At 31.0% G+C, this 16,658-nt stretch overlaps 2 protein-coding genes across 2 annotated transcripts; one reads left to right on the top strand and one right to left on the bottom strand.

Annotated features, from left to right (window-relative positions):
• Positions 1–1,729: 1,729 nt before the first annotated feature.
• G3PP4 (Major facilitator superfamily protein) lies at positions 1,730–5,483 on the bottom strand. Its single transcript, XM_068609074.2, has 3 exons — positions 4,472–5,483; positions 2,965–3,501; positions 1,730–2,378 (listed from the first exon to the last, which is right to left on the bottom strand). Exons 1-3 carry the CDS (start codon positions 5,373–5,375, stop codon positions 2,350–2,352), a joined length of 1,470 nt encoding a protein of 489 aa, XP_068465175.1. The 5' UTR covers positions 5,376–5,483; the 3' UTR covers positions 1,730–2,349.
• A 7,887-nt stretch (positions 5,484–13,370) lies between these two features.
• Positions 13,371–15,844, top strand: LOC137808120 (bax inhibitor 1). The gene is made up of 6 exons (XM_068609075.1): positions 13,371–13,727; positions 13,842–13,985; positions 14,066–14,157; positions 15,005–15,191; positions 15,303–15,458; positions 15,564–15,844. The coding sequence occupies exons 1-6, from the start codon at positions 13,620–13,622 to the stop codon at positions 15,612–15,614; spliced, it is 738 nt and encodes a 245-aa protein (XP_068465176.1). The 5' UTR covers positions 13,371–13,619; the 3' UTR covers positions 15,615–15,844.
• Positions 15,845–16,658: the final 814 nt, after the last annotated feature.

Consider the following 16,658-nt stretch of genomic DNA (forward strand, 5'->3'; position numbering starts at 1 on the left):
AAAATCATATATGTGTATAGATTTACATAATAGCTCAATGACTTAATGAGAGTGCTTGTATAATTTTGAGTAGAAACTTTCAATGAAATGTATAAATTTTATAAATTTATGAATTGAATGAAATGTTAGGTCAAAATTTAAAGAGGTTTATGCAGAATTTTTTTTGCATATCTCGCTTAAGGGAGATAATTCTCACTCGAGCAAGATAAAATGAAAAGATAGGGTGCTCTCGAGTCCCTTCTTGCTCAAGCGAGTAAATTCTCGCTCAAACGAGACCTAGGATGAAATTCTGGATGCTCTCGGATTAAATCTCCCTCAAGCGAGAGAATTTTCGCTTGAGAAAGAATGGACCTCGATCAAGCTAGACTTAAAAAAACTGAAAGTTTTATATTTGCTTTTAAAATGTTGGTTTATTTATTTATGTATAGTTTTACTGTAAATTTTTATTTCATGTATATTTAATTGAAAGTCTCTTTAATTAGGCATTTATATGATTAGTAAATGAATTGTATATTTTGAAAATTCTAAACTTTGGTATGATTTGATTAATTGATGTTGGATATTGCGAGATTTAAAATATAAATTTTAATAAAGACATAGTATTTTCATGAAAGAAAATATCGTGTTAAGATTGTTTAGGAAGTGTATTAACTAGAAATTCGTCTAGAAGGAGATATTCTGACTATTTTTCAGGTGGTGAGAGTCGAAGGAGGTTCATATGAATGGATAGGTTGTTTGAAATATAACTAACTTGACATGTTATATGAGATTACTAGGAGAGAGATGATATTGAGATTACTTATACGCATAGCTGTGTGAATTTCACAGTGATATAGTACGACAGGTGCAGATCTCTGAGTCTAAGTCAACGCACGAGTCTTCCAGAAGTAAATTTAAGTGTTTATGTATTGTGAGTCCGTATAAGTATAACATGTGAATGATAAATTATGAATTTTAATAGATACTTGATAGTTTATGAAAGATAAATTATAGATTTTTTTGTGAAATTGTATGAAACTTGATGAATTATGTTTATTAATTTAAAATTAAAATTATATATAAAAAAAATTGTAGTTAGATTATCCTATTATTTGTTTCTTTATTCGTGATAACACAAAAACATATGAGATTGTAAGAAATAAAATTTCTTGTTAGTTTTAAAACTTTTGATTTATATATGAAGAGGTTAAAATGTCTAAAAAGGGATAATTTTTTTTTAGATACTTGTTTTACGGGTAAAAGGGTAAAAGTTAGGGTTGTTACAATTCTTAACAGATTTTAGTGATAATATAAGTGATTTCAATTTTAGAATTGTCACTTCAGAAAAGACTTTAAACTAGCTTAAGCATTGATTTTGATCCCCTGCATTGAACACCGCCAAAAGAATTAGGAGAGAATAATTTAATGCATACTCTACTTGGCTTATCAAAAGTGGGCAATAAACCATATTGTTAGCTTAAGCAAAAACCTTAGTCCTGTTTCAGTCTCCAGCAACAACCCAATTGCAAAGCCACTTCTTTTTCCTTTGGTCTGAATCTATACTTTTTGCTTACAGAGTCGTCATATATCATATATGGCTATTTCTTCAGAAACAGGAAAATGCATAATGTTTGAGTTAAAATGTACACCATGACTTTAGGAATAAAGAAAACACACACATTGATACAATTCACATGTCACCTAAGAACAAACGGACCCATACACGCCACAGCTGAGGAGGGGGAAAAATCATAATAAAGGTGAGACAAATAATGGATCACCTGCTACTCGTACACAAAGCAGAGTTCACAACCAAAAGTAACATACGAATCATACTGTGTACCGAGATTTATCCATTTATTGATTTTCATATACAAGTCGAATTGACTAACATCATTTGGTAACAAAATTTGAGATGGTGGAGGGGGATTTGGGTTGTGAACAAGATAGAAGAAACTTGGGTGTCTATCCTAATCTGCTGCAGACAAAATTGAAAATGGAGGCTCCTTGAATGAGTGTGACGCAAGGATTAAGGGAATAAATGACACCTCGGAATATCTAGTGTCAAGATGATTCGGTACAAGCAGTCAATCTCCACAATTATCCCTTCATACATCCAATTCACGATGAAAAGAAATCAAGTTCCTCTGGAACCTTCCACAGTATACACAACAGATTGACTGGAGGGCTGAATGAATGGATTTTAAGTGTACTAGATGATTTACTCGTCACTACATTGACAATGAAGTGGGTGCTGCATGCTAGAGGCAGAGTCATTAACAAAACTGTACAATTTTCTCATATTACAACCCATGTATTGAGCATTATATTTAATGATTCATGAAGACCTTATCATCAGTGTCACCTTTCCTACTCCAGAAGCGATTGAGATGCAGAAGCTGCCAAATATCAAACAGTGTGTCAAAAACATTACAAGGAATGATAACACAGACACATTCAAAATTATGAGTTTGATGTAATTCAAACATGAGAATGCTATTTTTTCATACTTCAATCAAAGAACATGAACAAACACACGAGGATACAGCATCTTCCATGCGACATCCAATGTGAATGGGTGGATACAATATGCATAGAAGATTGGTGCAATTAATACCTACAACCAACCATCATGAAGAACATAAAAGGCTTCCACCAATAAGTCATGATGGGGTTGTTTAACCTCCGTTTTACTTGGGATAAGATAAGTTAGACAACCTACTTGACAGGGATTGTCAAACTTAACCCAAATAAAACGAAAAACAGCTTATGACAGTTGATTGGTGCCATCATTACCTATAATCAACTATCTTAAAGTAGATAAGGGAATTGCACATCTCACTCAATATTGGGTTGTTTAACCCCATTTTTGCTTCGGGTATGTTGGACGATCCTCTTATCTAATAGATACTTCCATGCACAAGGAACAAGATTGATAAAAGAAAGGCATGGACTGAAATTGATTACATGACTTGGAAACACTACCTTCAGGATTTTGAGCTCCACTTGAAGGTTTGCCAATTTTCTCTGCAATTTCTGCTATGATCAATCGTGACAAAAGAAGCCCCGCAATAAAAGCACCAAGAACTAGCATCATGAAAACTTCAGTCCATCCCCTTGTTGAAATGAACCCAGTGAGAAGAGGACCAAGAGCTGCACCAACAGATCCAGTACCATCTATAATTGCAGTCACTGTTGCTAGAGCACGAGAATCACCTTTGAGAGAACTGTGTGTGCCCAAGTCAGCAGAGACAGCAGTGGTGATCAGTGCATAGGGCCCATTTACTAATAATCCAGTCACCATCATAAGACCAATGTTGGCATTCAAAGAAACACTTCCATAATGCTGGTATAAAAGCATAGAAGGAATAGCTGCATACATGAAGCTGGCCGCAGTTATAGCGCGGGCATTGAGTTTATCAGATATGTAGCCAGCAAGGATACCCCCCACAATGCCCCCTACATCGAACAAGGTTGAAAGGTTTCCAGCAGACTTAACAGAGATATACTTCCCACCAATTTCTGCAATATGAAGATATAAACATTTATGATCCATGCAATTAAAGTTCCAATGGAATAGGCCACCCCATATCATCAAATGCAAAAGTTCTGCAGTTTTCTTTAATGATTATTTTCTATCAGTTCAAAAGATTAAAATCATTAACCAAAAATCATTGTTGGTGTGGCTTTTAAAATCGATATTGTAAAATTTCCGTACATAACTTGGCATACATGATTGGATGTGGTGCGTAATTGAATGATAATGAAACATTTGTTACGTGGTCAGTAAATAACTTACTTTATCTACACGAAAATAACCAGATGATAGATTTTTTATTGGCTTTTAACCAAAGAACTAAACAGAACATGAAACTGGGGTCACACTAGTCCAACAACCAATTAGTATTCAAAGACGAATACTACATCTACTACAAGGCTGAAGTTCTTGTTAACAACAATTACAGAAAAATAATAGCTCCCAAGTTTGGTCAAATATTTTCATTTCAGTCAAATTGAAGTCATATAATAGTGAAAACCAGACCAATTTATGTTCATATAGAAGACAGTGATTGGATTTTCCATCACATAAAACATATCAATATCCATAAATTTGTAAGAGACAACATTTACGCGAGCAACGTGCTTCCACTGTTTATAAATTTTGAAAATGGCTCAACAAACAAACAACCAAACATGTTTCATCTAGTCTGATATTAGAATTATAGATTAAAATTATAGATGTTGTTCTAATCTCCATTTTTCTTTTTTTCTTTTTTTTAATAATATTTTTTAATGATGCTTAATATAAAAGGTTTTATAAAGAAACAAACAAGCATAACACCGATCAAAACCTTAGGTCCTCCTTACACAGGAAAAGACTTGCATGAACAAATAACTAGTACTTTCAACTTTCATCAACTCACACAACAGAGAAAATGCTTTGTATCTTAATTGGGGAGCTAGACTATAAAATGTGATGATCGATCATTACCTGTCTGAGTCAAGTAAAACGGCAACCAATACAAGAACGTGTAGGCAACAAGCTTGGCGAAGAAAAGGCACAACGCAAAAGGTATCACTCCTGGAATCATGCACGCCTCAACAAGCCCAATGCCTCTTCTATTCACAGACGCTTCTCTGTGAACGCAATCACCACTTTTCTGCACCTGAGCTTCTTCATCACCACCATGAACAGAAGAATAGAAGCCCACATCCTCAGGATAAGGAGCCAAGAACAAAAAAACAATGACCCCACCAGACACGATCAAAGCACCGGGCACAACAAAAGACCAACCCCACCCATAATCCAAAACACTCGCAGCAAGAAGAGAGCCAGTAATGTTACCAACAGAAGTGTGCGCGTTCCAAACTCCCATGATAAGCCCCCTCTTCCTCTTCCCGAACCAGTTACCGATAACCGCCACAACCGAAGGCCAACCCGTGGCTTGAAACATGCCCGCGATCATTTGCATGGAGAGATAGAACCAAAAATTATGGACGTTCCAGAAGTACCCCATTCCGAAAAGCCCGACGAATATGCCGCTACCGACCATTCCAGAAGCTAGGAACAATCGAAGGTCTAGGGTATCTCCCAAGTGGCCCGCCGTGTACATCCCAATGGAGTAACACGCGAGAAACGCCACGTCGATCTCGCCCAACTTTGATGTTCCATCGTGGCCGTTGAAGGGGATCCAACCCTCGCTTTCAACCTTGTGCTCCGGGCACAACACGCTCTTCACTATCCCAGTGGGTTTTCTGGAGGCGTGATAGCAGGCGTATGCCAGGAAGGTGATGAACAGAACCATGTAGCGGTGCGTGTGGAAGCTCCATTCTTTGGCTCGTATTAGCAGAATCCCAGGTGGGGTTCCAGCACAAAGGTCGCAATGGCGAGACATGGTTGATGTTGTTGTGAGATGGGAACGGTTGGTTGGTGTCGGACTGAGAAAGAGAAAAGCTTTTGGGGGAGGGATAAGAGGGGCAGCGACAATGGCGTGTGAGAGTGAGAAAACCGTGGCAATGACTGACTGATGAATTCAGAGACTGCCACGTGGAGTTAGAGATCGGTGGTGTAGAATGACTGGCGTCACCACCGTTCAATTTGGCGGCTACACCTGGCTTGTGTTACTCTTTTGTAGTAGTAAGTTTTTTTTGTGTTATTTGTATGGGTCTATTTTTTGTTATTACGTGTTGTAATGATACGGACAGATAAGGCTTGCCACGTGTCCCAATTACGTTTAATGACACGTGGAATTTTCTGGTCTCCTAATGGGGAACACACATATTATATGGACTTTGGATCAGTTTTCTCACATCTGGGATACAAGTTCTGTAATTTATGTTAATAAAGATAAAATGATTTCCTGGTAAATGAACATCAACATATAAAATTAAGTATATTAACATTTAATGAATTATATGCACTTTCAAAGAGTCATTTTTGTGGAAGTCCATCACCTTAAATATAATTTCATTTAATTTATTTATTTTCTATAGCTAATAATCACTAAAAAACAAACTATTCTCATTATCTATCTGTAAACATGGTATTTATGTTGTAACTGCTTTGTAACTTAATTAACTTACTTAAAATCTAATTAATGAGATTATATACAATTTTATTATAATAAGTTTAATTCATATTCTTTCCTATATTCTTATATTGATTTTATATTATCTTCTTTGACATCAGAATATTTTTTAGCTAATTTTTTCTTGCGTTTGATATAATTGATATAATCATATGGTGGAACAATTGATATAATTTTTTAGATAAATATGTCTCTTATACTTATGTATAGTCTTTGGTTGAATTTTTAATGTAACTTTTATATGAGAGCATTTTATATGGGCATAGTGACAAGTTTATGGTTGAACTTTTAGTACAATTTTCTATACCCGTGTCTTTCGTACCTCATGTGAATGAATCAATTTTCTATTTATCTATATCTTTCACATTTACATGGACACATATACTCATGTGGTCAAACCTCTAGAGCAAATGTTTACCTAAGCACATCTCTTACATAATATGAATTCAACCACATATTTGAAATCAAACCTATGGATCAATTTTCAATATAAGTGCATCTCCTACACTCATGGATGCAACCAAAATCATGTGGTCAAACTTCTTTTGCAATTTTCTTGGAAAATGTCTCTCACACCCATTTGAATGTAGTCACACTTCTATGGTAATAATTTTCTTTATGAACATATCTACCACATCCATGTGAACTTAATCACAACCTCATGATCAAACCTCTGGTGCATTTATTTACATGAATACGCCTTTTACAACCATGTGTACATGACCACAACCTTGTTATCAAACTTTTAATACAATGTGGACGCAAACACATTATGACATTTTATGCAAAAAAAAATGTATGAGTATGTCTCCTATAATCAAGTAGTTGTAACCATACTTGTGGTCGAATTTCTAGTGCAAATTTCTAGAAGAGTGCATCACTAAGACTAATGTAGTCACACATTTATCATCGAACCTCTAGTGCAATTTCACACACCTTTGGTGTCAATTTTTCCATATGACTGATGGTTGTCATTTAACAGTCAAAAAAATAATTTTAATATAGACCGTCTAACCAGTACTAGATTGTCTAACACCAAATAGATGATAATATAGATAAGGTCAGATGACCTCAAGTCATCTCCTAACGAATCCAATAGTAAATTCAGTCAATTGATGTTTAAAAATTATTTATAAGCAAAAGGTTAGAAATAACAATAAAGCTAAAGATAAAGGGAGATTAAGATTGTTATGCAGAAAATTAAGATAGACAATTATAAAATAGTAAAAAAAGCAAGTCAACTCTCAAGTTCATTCAATAGTGAATTCTTCACTGATTATCTTAAGATTTTCACTCTTTCAATTCTCACACGGATGCCAAAATTAATCAAAATAAGTGTTAATCAAATTCAACATAATTTTATCAACATAACAAGCGTCTAATGACGTATTCAATATCTCACTCATCTCCAAGCGTATATTCGTGGGATGCTTATCTTTTATCCCTTGAACTAAGCAAACAAGTGATTGATTAAAACTAAGTGAACTAACTAAGAATTATAATAAAATAAGATAATTGAATTCTTAACAAACGTTCAAAAACAATTTCTTAACAAAAACTATAGAATTGAAAAAGATCATACATTCTAACTTTCAGGTGATTTGACTCACTCATAGTGGTAGACACTTATATTAGATAGTTTATTCTAAGAAATATTACACGTCTACTGCGACTAAAACAAAATATTAGTAGAAATAACAGGTAAGGCTAAAATAAACTCAATTATATGAATCTCAATTAAAAAAATAGATTTATTTATTATTACAACCCAATAATCTATTATTAAGCTTTAAAATATAAATAAAATTATGCTCATCAATAACCATGTCTCTCACACCTTTATGGACACATCCACGACCATGTGGTCCAACTTCTTAAAACTTTTAGTATGAACACATCCTTTATAGTTATGGATGTAATCATGGTCATGTGGTCAAACCACTAGTGCAATTTTTTTTATACAAGTGCATCTATCATACTCGTGAATGCAACCACAACTTTAGTTAATCCTTGGATGAAAATTTATATATGATAATATAAGTGAGTCTTCAACACCCATGTCAACTCTCACACTTGTTTGGATGGAGCGTACAATTTGTTAATTAGTGTGTCTCTCGAACCTATTTGGACATATCCACAACCTTATGATTGAATTCTTAGTATAGTTTTTTATCATGTCTCCCGCTTCTTTAAGGGCACAACCATACTTGTATGTCGAATTTATAATGCATTTTCTTTTCAAGTGCACCTCTTATGCCTATATGGTGCAACCACATTCAAGTAATTTTAAAAATAAGATTAAATATATTAAAGTTGGTAAAAAATTAATTACACAAGTAATGAATTCCCTCCTTATTAAACTTGATATGTGCAATATATTTATATTGTTTCACATGTTTATGTTATGTTTATCTATATATGTCACATAAAATACCCATAAATAGTTAAATACAAAAATTTATACTCGTACAAATGATAAAACGCAGCTAACTTATTTCACATTCATAAGTTAATTTAAAAAATAGTTAAATTAATTCACTTTATTTTATTACAAATATATTTTCCCTTGTTATTGTATTTTTTTTATTTTAAAAAAATGCAATATTTTTACTCCATTTTGTCAACATCAACTTGTGTTTAATAACTTATTAATTTGCCTATTATTAATTGTTTGACCCTTGTTTGTTGACCATTGAGCATTTTTAGTTTGACTTTGCACCTTAAACATTTCTAGCTTGGTATTGCGTTGTGAGAATTCCTAGCTTGACTTTGCACCTTGAACGCTTCTAGTTCGACTTCAAGCCTTAAACACTTCTAACTTAACTTCACACCTTGAGCACTTCTAGTTTGGCTTCACACCTTGAAAATTTCTTGTTTGACTAAGTATTTCTAACTTGGCTTCACCTCTTATTTGTTTCTAGCTTGACTTCATATTTTAAACGTTTATACATTTTGAGCCTTTTTTATCTCGGATGTGTGCGTTGAGCTTCACATAAAATCTTTAGATTAGTTTCACTTAAACATAAAAAAAAAAACACCAAATGACATAATCATGCTTAAAAAAAAGCATCAAACAACACAACCAAACTAAAAAAAACATTCAATACCACAATTTAACCATGTTGAAAATAAAAAAGTAGCAACACATCCATGCTTAATAAAATATTAAAACATATAAGTATTACAAGTATACCTTTTGATTAACTCTCATAATACATGAAGATTATTTGAATATAAGGTTTGATTAATAATAAACATTACACTTACTTTTATAAAAGTGCTTAAAGCTCTTAACAAAGACTATAAAGTTGTACTCTAATCGTACTACCATAAATAGTAATACTAAATATTATTCTGAATTTTTATATAAAAAAAAACTTAATAAATCTTAGATTAAACATTAACCATTGTCCTTCAATATTTATAAATAAATATTAAACATTATTATTCATTATTTATAAATGAGCATTAAAGAGTACACTTCAATCTCTATAAATTAACATTAAACATTATGTTTCATTCTTTAAAGTTTGATGTTGGTGGTAAATGTCCTTATGTATTCTTAATGCAATCACACTAATCAAAATGCTTTGATTGAATACAAATGATAATGATACTTTGTAGCAGGGTTTAGGTACATAATGTACTTTCATGGGTGGTTTAAAACATGCCACAATCTTCACAAAAGTGTTTTTCAACACGTAACAGCTGAAAATTGGTATAGAAGTTATGGTAGATGCAATGAGTCCTTGGGAGAAGAATCTTGTAATGGTTTCACATGTGCATTGCCTCGTGTTTTCGAAGGGGGAAGGTGAGAATCTTCATTGTTTCAGCTCAGGTATAAGTTTATTTTCATTCACTGTTTAGGTTTTTTTGCAGGTTTCACAACATTCACATTATACATATTTGAAGTCTTATATGAATGCTCACGTGTAAGTAGATAAGGACAAGTTAACCTTCTTGTTTTCATGAAAAAAATTACATATATATAGTTATTAATTTTTATATATTTGTTTTTCATACTTTATCATATCATATGTTAAAAATTAATAATACAATGTTAAAAGAAATATCAAAATTTAAAATTGTTAATGACATAAAAATGAAATGTTATTAATATATATTTTTTATTTTGATAATAAAAAATTTAAAAAATGAAAAAATCCCTTACATTTCTATACATTTACACTAGTATAAAATATCAAAACAACGACCCCATATAAAGACGATTAGTAGAAAATGATCGTAAAAAATGTAATTAAATTATGTTTTTAACAACGATTCTAGCAGGAATTGTTGTTAAAAATGGTTATGAGAGACATATAAAGATGGTTCTAGAAAGAACTGTCGTTAAAAAAGTTCACCTTCAGCCCTATTCGCACTACATAAAAAACGTTCCAGCTCTGTGCTACACCACCCCGACCGTGACCTCCATGCCTAGTCGCCTCTATCGGAGTTCCTTCCTCCATTTCCACACCAATTTTTTATTTATTATTTGTAAAATTAATAACGGTTCTAGAACCATCATTATAAATTTTTTATTTATAACTACATCCAAATTAACAACGATTTTAGAACCATATTTAAATATTCTTTTTAACCATCATTTTCTGCGATAGTGACATTAAGATGATTAAGATGATTTGTTCTTTTCATAAAATTAACATATCAATAAATAACAACAAAATGAAATGATTGATCAGAACAATAAATTTATTATTTATAATTTATTTAAATTGTTACTTTTAACTTGTTAATAATTTAATTTTAACTTATAAAGATTTGTTTTAAAAACATTATTTTCTTTCTAATGTAAATTGCTTCTCTGATTCTGAATTAAAACACACATACATATATAATGTAAATTTATTTTCCTATTCAATGGGAATTTTCTTCTTTTTGCACATTTTCTTAGCTATTACGAAGAACAATCAAGGCACCGAACCTAGTTAGTACTATTCTATAAAACCACATAGTTGAATATTTTGTATGCGTGTGTAAAAACACCTTCTCTTATTAATCTCTTCTGACTAGTTCCAATTTGGGGGTGGAGCTGACTTGTCAACTTCCTATTGGCTAACTTACGTGGAAGAATGCTGCCTCAATCATAATTCCACCACAACCAACCAATTTCTAGACATTTTTTATTTATATAAAAAATAAACGTTCAGTTTATATTAATTTGGTATTTAATTTTATAATTAAATGTAATAATGTTTATTAAAAATGAAAAAAAAATCACAATTTCTTGCATCCACAAGGGTTACCAAGATATCACACAAATATATTGCACAGCTATTAAAATATAATATTTTTTCATATTGCATCATTTGATGTAACAATTAATCAAAATGTATGTTCAAAATATAACGTTTCTTTTTAATTTTCTTAAAATCAATATAACTATGTTAGAAAGATGGATTAGAAATAATATATTTAATAAGCTGGAATAATGAGTTTATGAGATAAAACTTAAAATTAAGTTTATATATATTTGAGAATGATTGAATTTTGTATTTAACTCAATAATCAAATTAAGATATTTGGTTACTTCATCCCCAAGTCATATGCAAAAAGAAAATAAGGAATGACTTAATGCAATAAGTTATGGATGTATGTTAATAAAATAAGTTGAGATTCCTTTTATACTGATAGTATTTATCTACAGTTACTATTATTAAAAAAATTTAATAAAATTCAATCAGGTTTAGGTATAGAATAAAATAATAAAACAATCATATATTTTTTAACACCTTTTATGAATTATTATTATTATTAACTCTTTATATAATTTTTATCAAAGCTTAAGAGCCATAGTATCCACACTATGAACTAAGCAATATGCAAACCTGACCATAGATGAATCCAAGAGCCGTTCTTCCTTTAATAAAAATTACCCACATATCTTATTCTACATAATAATGGCAGAACTTATTTTATCCATTAAATTACTTTATCTACGAAAAATAAATTATTAAATTACTTGTCGACAACTGACTTTCTATCTAATATAAATATTTATAATATTAAATTATTTTATAGTATTATAAATAACTACTTGTGTACTTCATTATATCAATTTCATTTACACAGAAAACTATCAAATAAAAATTGAAATAAAAAATTATTAGTTGTTACATTATTTAAATTAGAAATTATTTTAAAAACTAAAAAAATTTATTTTTAAATTGATATTTAATTAGTTATTAATGTTTTAATTATCAATTATTTAAATTTTAATTTTGATAGAAAAAATCTTAATCTTTAATTAGATACCAATTTAAAAATTATTTAACAAACTCATTTTAAAAAAATAGTTTCTAAAATAAACTTTATATACTTTTAATTTTGGAATTTTGAATTAAAAATAAATTATTATTAATTTAATTTTCTATTGTTGTATGTATGATATAATAATTTTTTTTGAATGTTTAAAAAAAATAAAAGAGTTTTTAAGCACGTTTAATAATATATTTGAAAGATAAATTTGTTTGAAATAGTGATTAAAAAGTTTATTTTATGTTATAAATTACTGATAAAAATTGAAAATGTTTAATAATAATTTTAGGTTTAGAATTAAAATTTTAAAATGTGAAATTAAAATAATTTTGCAATAGAAAATATTTATAAATGTCTAAATTTGTTTTTTAATATAATTTTAATTATTTTACTTTATATTTTATATATTTTACTGTACTTTTTGAATTACTTTACAAAAATTATATGATCAATAATAATGTTATGATTATTTTTTCTATCTTTTATTCAATTTATTTATAAACCATTATAATGATAGCAATTTTTTTAATTATATTACAAAATAAAAATTCATTTTTATTTTGTTTTTTCTTTGAAGTCCATTACAATTTAATCTCATAATTTTAAATTATTTATTTTAAATTATTTTTCTCTATTTTTTTCTTCTTCTAAAAAGGACAACAAAAAAAACTAAAAAACTTCTCCAGATTCGATCCCCAAATAACTAAATTTTGAAGGAGTATCTGGCATCGAGATGAAAAAAATCAATTGAAAATTAAGTTCTCAATGCTCAACTGTTACACTAAAGAAATCCATTTAAGAAAATAACGTTCTAACTGGGTTTTTTAAGAATTTTATTTTAAAAAAGTATTATTCTGGAAAAATAAAATAAAAAGAGAGGCTCAATTTATTTTTTTTATATAAATTCACCTACTTCTCTTTTTATTCCTGAGTTTTGTGTACAGAACATATTTTATTGCCAATAAAGTTATAATAGAAAATGCAACATAATATTATAAATATTACTTTAATGGAAGTCAATAAATCTTTATTTTGTGACGTTTTTTGCAAAGACAATCTGGTAATAAAAAAATATTAAATGCAACGCGTGTGATTCTTTCTGGATAAGCAACGACGCGCGCATTGATGAATGGTGTGGTTCTTTCTGGATAGATCTAGAATTTTTTGGTGAAAACAGCGCACCCTTTATATAACTGCGAGGTTTTCTTTTTCTGAATCTATTGTGCTTGTCTGTGTTTGTATTACGAAAACGATACGATTCCTTGTTTATCAATGGAGGCTTTCTTCAATTCTCAATCGTCTTCGAGAAGCCGCTGGAGTTACGATACTCTCAAGAATTTCCACGAGATCTCTCCGCTTGTTCAGAATCACATCAAACGGGTAATTACTAATTAAGTCTCTCCTCGGATTGGAATTTGATTTTGGGTATTCGAACGGTTACTTTCATCTTGTATGTGTATTCAGAATCGTGATTGATTGATTGATTGATTTCAGGTTTATTTTACGATATGTGGCGCTGTGATAGCTGCTGCTGTTGGAGCATATCTTCATGTATTGTGGAACATTGGGGGTCTTCTCACTACTGTGGGGGCTATAGGAAGCATGGGTTGGTTGCTATCGTTGCCCCCTTTTGAAGAGGTTTGAATATGATTCTACACGATTTCTGCTCCGTCAGTCTTATGCGACGTTGTTCTCACTCTTTGTTCTGTCTTTTGCAGCAAAAGAGGTTGTCTCTGTTGATGGCATCGGCCCTGTTTCAGGGCGCTTCCATTGGACCTCTGATTCATTTGGCGGTAGCCATTGATCCTAGGTATGACGCTGTTGTTGCCTTTTTGGATTCTTCTAATTAATTATTATTGTTGAGAGTCATTGATGCTAGGAATGACTCTCTTGAACATGTTGGCTGTGTTCTTCGCTTATTAGTATTTGGACACAGTGACTGCATATGATTTTAATTTGTAGTATATATTTTAAGAAGTTGCGTTATTCTTAATCATGATAGTCATGCCAAACTCCTTATAGTCCTTTCACCTTCCTTGTTTAAAGAGAGAGAGAGGCTAAGCGTGCCCTCTTCTCTCTCCTTTTTTCAATTAGATTGATGTTTGTAGGAGCAAACAGATCTCGTTACGATGGGTAAAATGCCCTTCTTTGTTATCTGCCTGGATTGATTATTGGATTAATAGAATATCATCAATATGCAAATATTGTTCCCTCATACACACAACCCTGAAATATTTTTTTTTACCAATAGTTTGTTTGAGGATTTTAAGCAATACAATAACAATACACTGTTCTTAGTTAAAATTTGTGATGTTCTTAGTTAAAATTTGTGAGGACCACTAGTTTAGGAGTGAGACATACCAATTGGGATACTTGTTCAGTTCTGCATCCAACCACACAGGATCCATGTTGCATTCTTTGCTCAATCTGACGTAAATTGCTAGCTTTACGTTGGTTGATAATGTGTAAGAAAACACTCTAGGAAAAATGGGCTAGGAAGAGTGTGTGCGCAAGCTTTTTGTTTTGTGATACCATTCTCTTCCTAACCCTCTTACCTTAACCTTTTTCTAAGTTAATGTTTTGTGATAGAGGGCAGTTGCTTCTATGTCTAGTTTAGAGTTTTGGATTCTGGTTTGACATTTTCTTCCATTCTCCAGCCTCATCTTTAGCGCTTTCGTGGCAACTTCCTTGGCTTTTGGTTGTTTCTCTGCGGCAGCTTTAGTTGCAAGGCGTAGGGAGTATCTCTACCTTGGTGGTTTGCTTTCTTCTGGGCTGTCCATTTTTATGTGGTTGCACTTTGCTTCCTCTCTCTTCGGGGGCTCAGTAGCGCTCTTTAACTTTGAGGTAACTAACAATTTTTACTAGTACGACAGTTACCTAGAAAAGTCCTTCTATATTTTCTCGTGTTTTGTATTATTAGATGACTTCTGGGGTACTCATTTGCAATTTCTGCAGGTATACTTTGGGCTTTTGGTGTTTGTGGGCTATGTCATAGTAGATACACAAGAAATTATTGAGATGGCTCACTTTGGTGACCTGGATTATGTGAAGCATGCATTGACACTGTTCACTGATTTGGCCGCAATCTTTGTGCGGATTCTTATTATAATGGTGAGTTGGACTTGTGAATGGTTTTCTAAGATTCTTATTGGTTTTCTTTTTCTATTCCCTGCCTATGAATTGGTATTGAAACAAGTTTCCGTTATTCTTTCACAGTTGAAGAATTCATCCGAGAGAAATGAGAGGAAGAAGAAAAGGAGAGATTAAATGACTGGACCGGCTTGGACAACTCTGGACTGCGTTAGATCGTGGAGAAAGAAAGAGAAATAGTTGTTTGTATAGCTTTTGTTGTTGCCCATGTGTAGTTTGTTAGCCATGTGTTTATTTTAATATATTTCATTTTATTGATTAAGGGTTTTAAACTCAAATACATTTGAGCATCTAATGAAGAGTGAAAGGAGGTGAAATGGAATAAACTAACTGTATCCTTTCTTCAATTTTTAAAGTCTTATTTGAAGTCAAACAAACAAAACCTTAATTGTTTGAAAATACCTCAAGTCAGTAATATTTCACTATGTAAATTTGATGCAAAATTGACCATATGGAAAGTCATTTATTATTGCATCAGTTAAGATGATATTTGATGAAAAAAACAATAAACAAATTTATTGAGGAACCAAGTCAAACTATTGAGAAGACAAAGAGAGTATGACTAGTCAAACAAATAATAAGAGACTAAAACTGAATTTTCTGAAAAGATGATAAACTAAAATATAATTTATTCGAAAATCATATGCAGATAAATTATTGGCATGACAGCTAATATGGTGGTGCCATCACCACTTAACAGTTACATTTAAAACAGGGACTAATTGTTAACTGAAAAAAAGTTTATGAACTAAATTAATTAATTCTTTGTTTAAAGAATAAAAAGTAGAATTTGGAAAAAAATAGAAACTAAAAACCCATTATTATATATTTTTTTAATTCTGATTCTTAATAAAAAATAATTGGTTACTTTTAATTAATTTTTAAGGTATTTCCTTAACAATATCCTTTAAAATAAATGGTGGTTAGAAGCTAATTAAAATATTTATTTTGAACTTAAACATTTAAATTATTCTAAAAGATATAGAAACAAAGTTACATTTTATAGATTGTTTTAATGACAATGTATGAGAATCTTGTTAAAGGCTAATTATACAAAATTTGATCGTGAACTTGACTTTTATAATTTGTTTGGTATAGATGAGAGAACAAAAAATGAAAATAAAGAAGATTATTAAAAATAGATAAGAAATAAGAGAATAC

This window comes from Phaseolus vulgaris, chromosome 3 (genome assembly GCF_051622355.1).
Source record: "Phaseolus vulgaris cultivar YP4 chromosome 3, ASM5162235v1, whole genome shotgun sequence".
Classification (NCBI taxonomy): Eukaryota; Viridiplantae; Streptophyta; class Magnoliopsida; order Fabales; family Fabaceae; genus Phaseolus; species Phaseolus vulgaris.

Excerpts from the sequence above, each read along its gene's own strand:
- G3PP4 (XM_068609074.2), bottom strand. The coding sequence starts at position 5,375 with ATGTCTCGCCATTGCGACCTTTGTGCTGGAACCCCACCTGGGATTCTG. Across the intron at positions 3,502-4,471 it reads GTTTTACTTGACTCAGACAG|AAATTGGTGGGAAGTATATC; the intron begins GTAATGATCGAT and ends TTCATATTGCAG. Across the intron at positions 2,379-2,964 it reads TGGAGCTCAAAATCCTGAAG|CTTCTGCATCTCAATCGCTT; the intron begins GTAGTGTTTCCA and ends GATATTTGGCAG.
- LOC137808120 (XM_068609075.1), top strand. The coding sequence starts at position 13,620 with ATGGAGGCTTTCTTCAATTCTCAATCGTCTTCGAGAAGCCGCTGGAGT. Across the intron at positions 14,158-15,004 it reads GCGGTAGCCATTGATCCTAG|CCTCATCTTTAGCGCTTTCG; the intron begins GTATGACGCTGT and ends TCCATTCTCCAG. Across the intron at positions 15,459-15,563 it reads TGCGGATTCTTATTATAATG|TTGAAGAATTCATCCGAGAG; the intron begins GTGAGTTGGACT and ends ATTCTTTCACAG.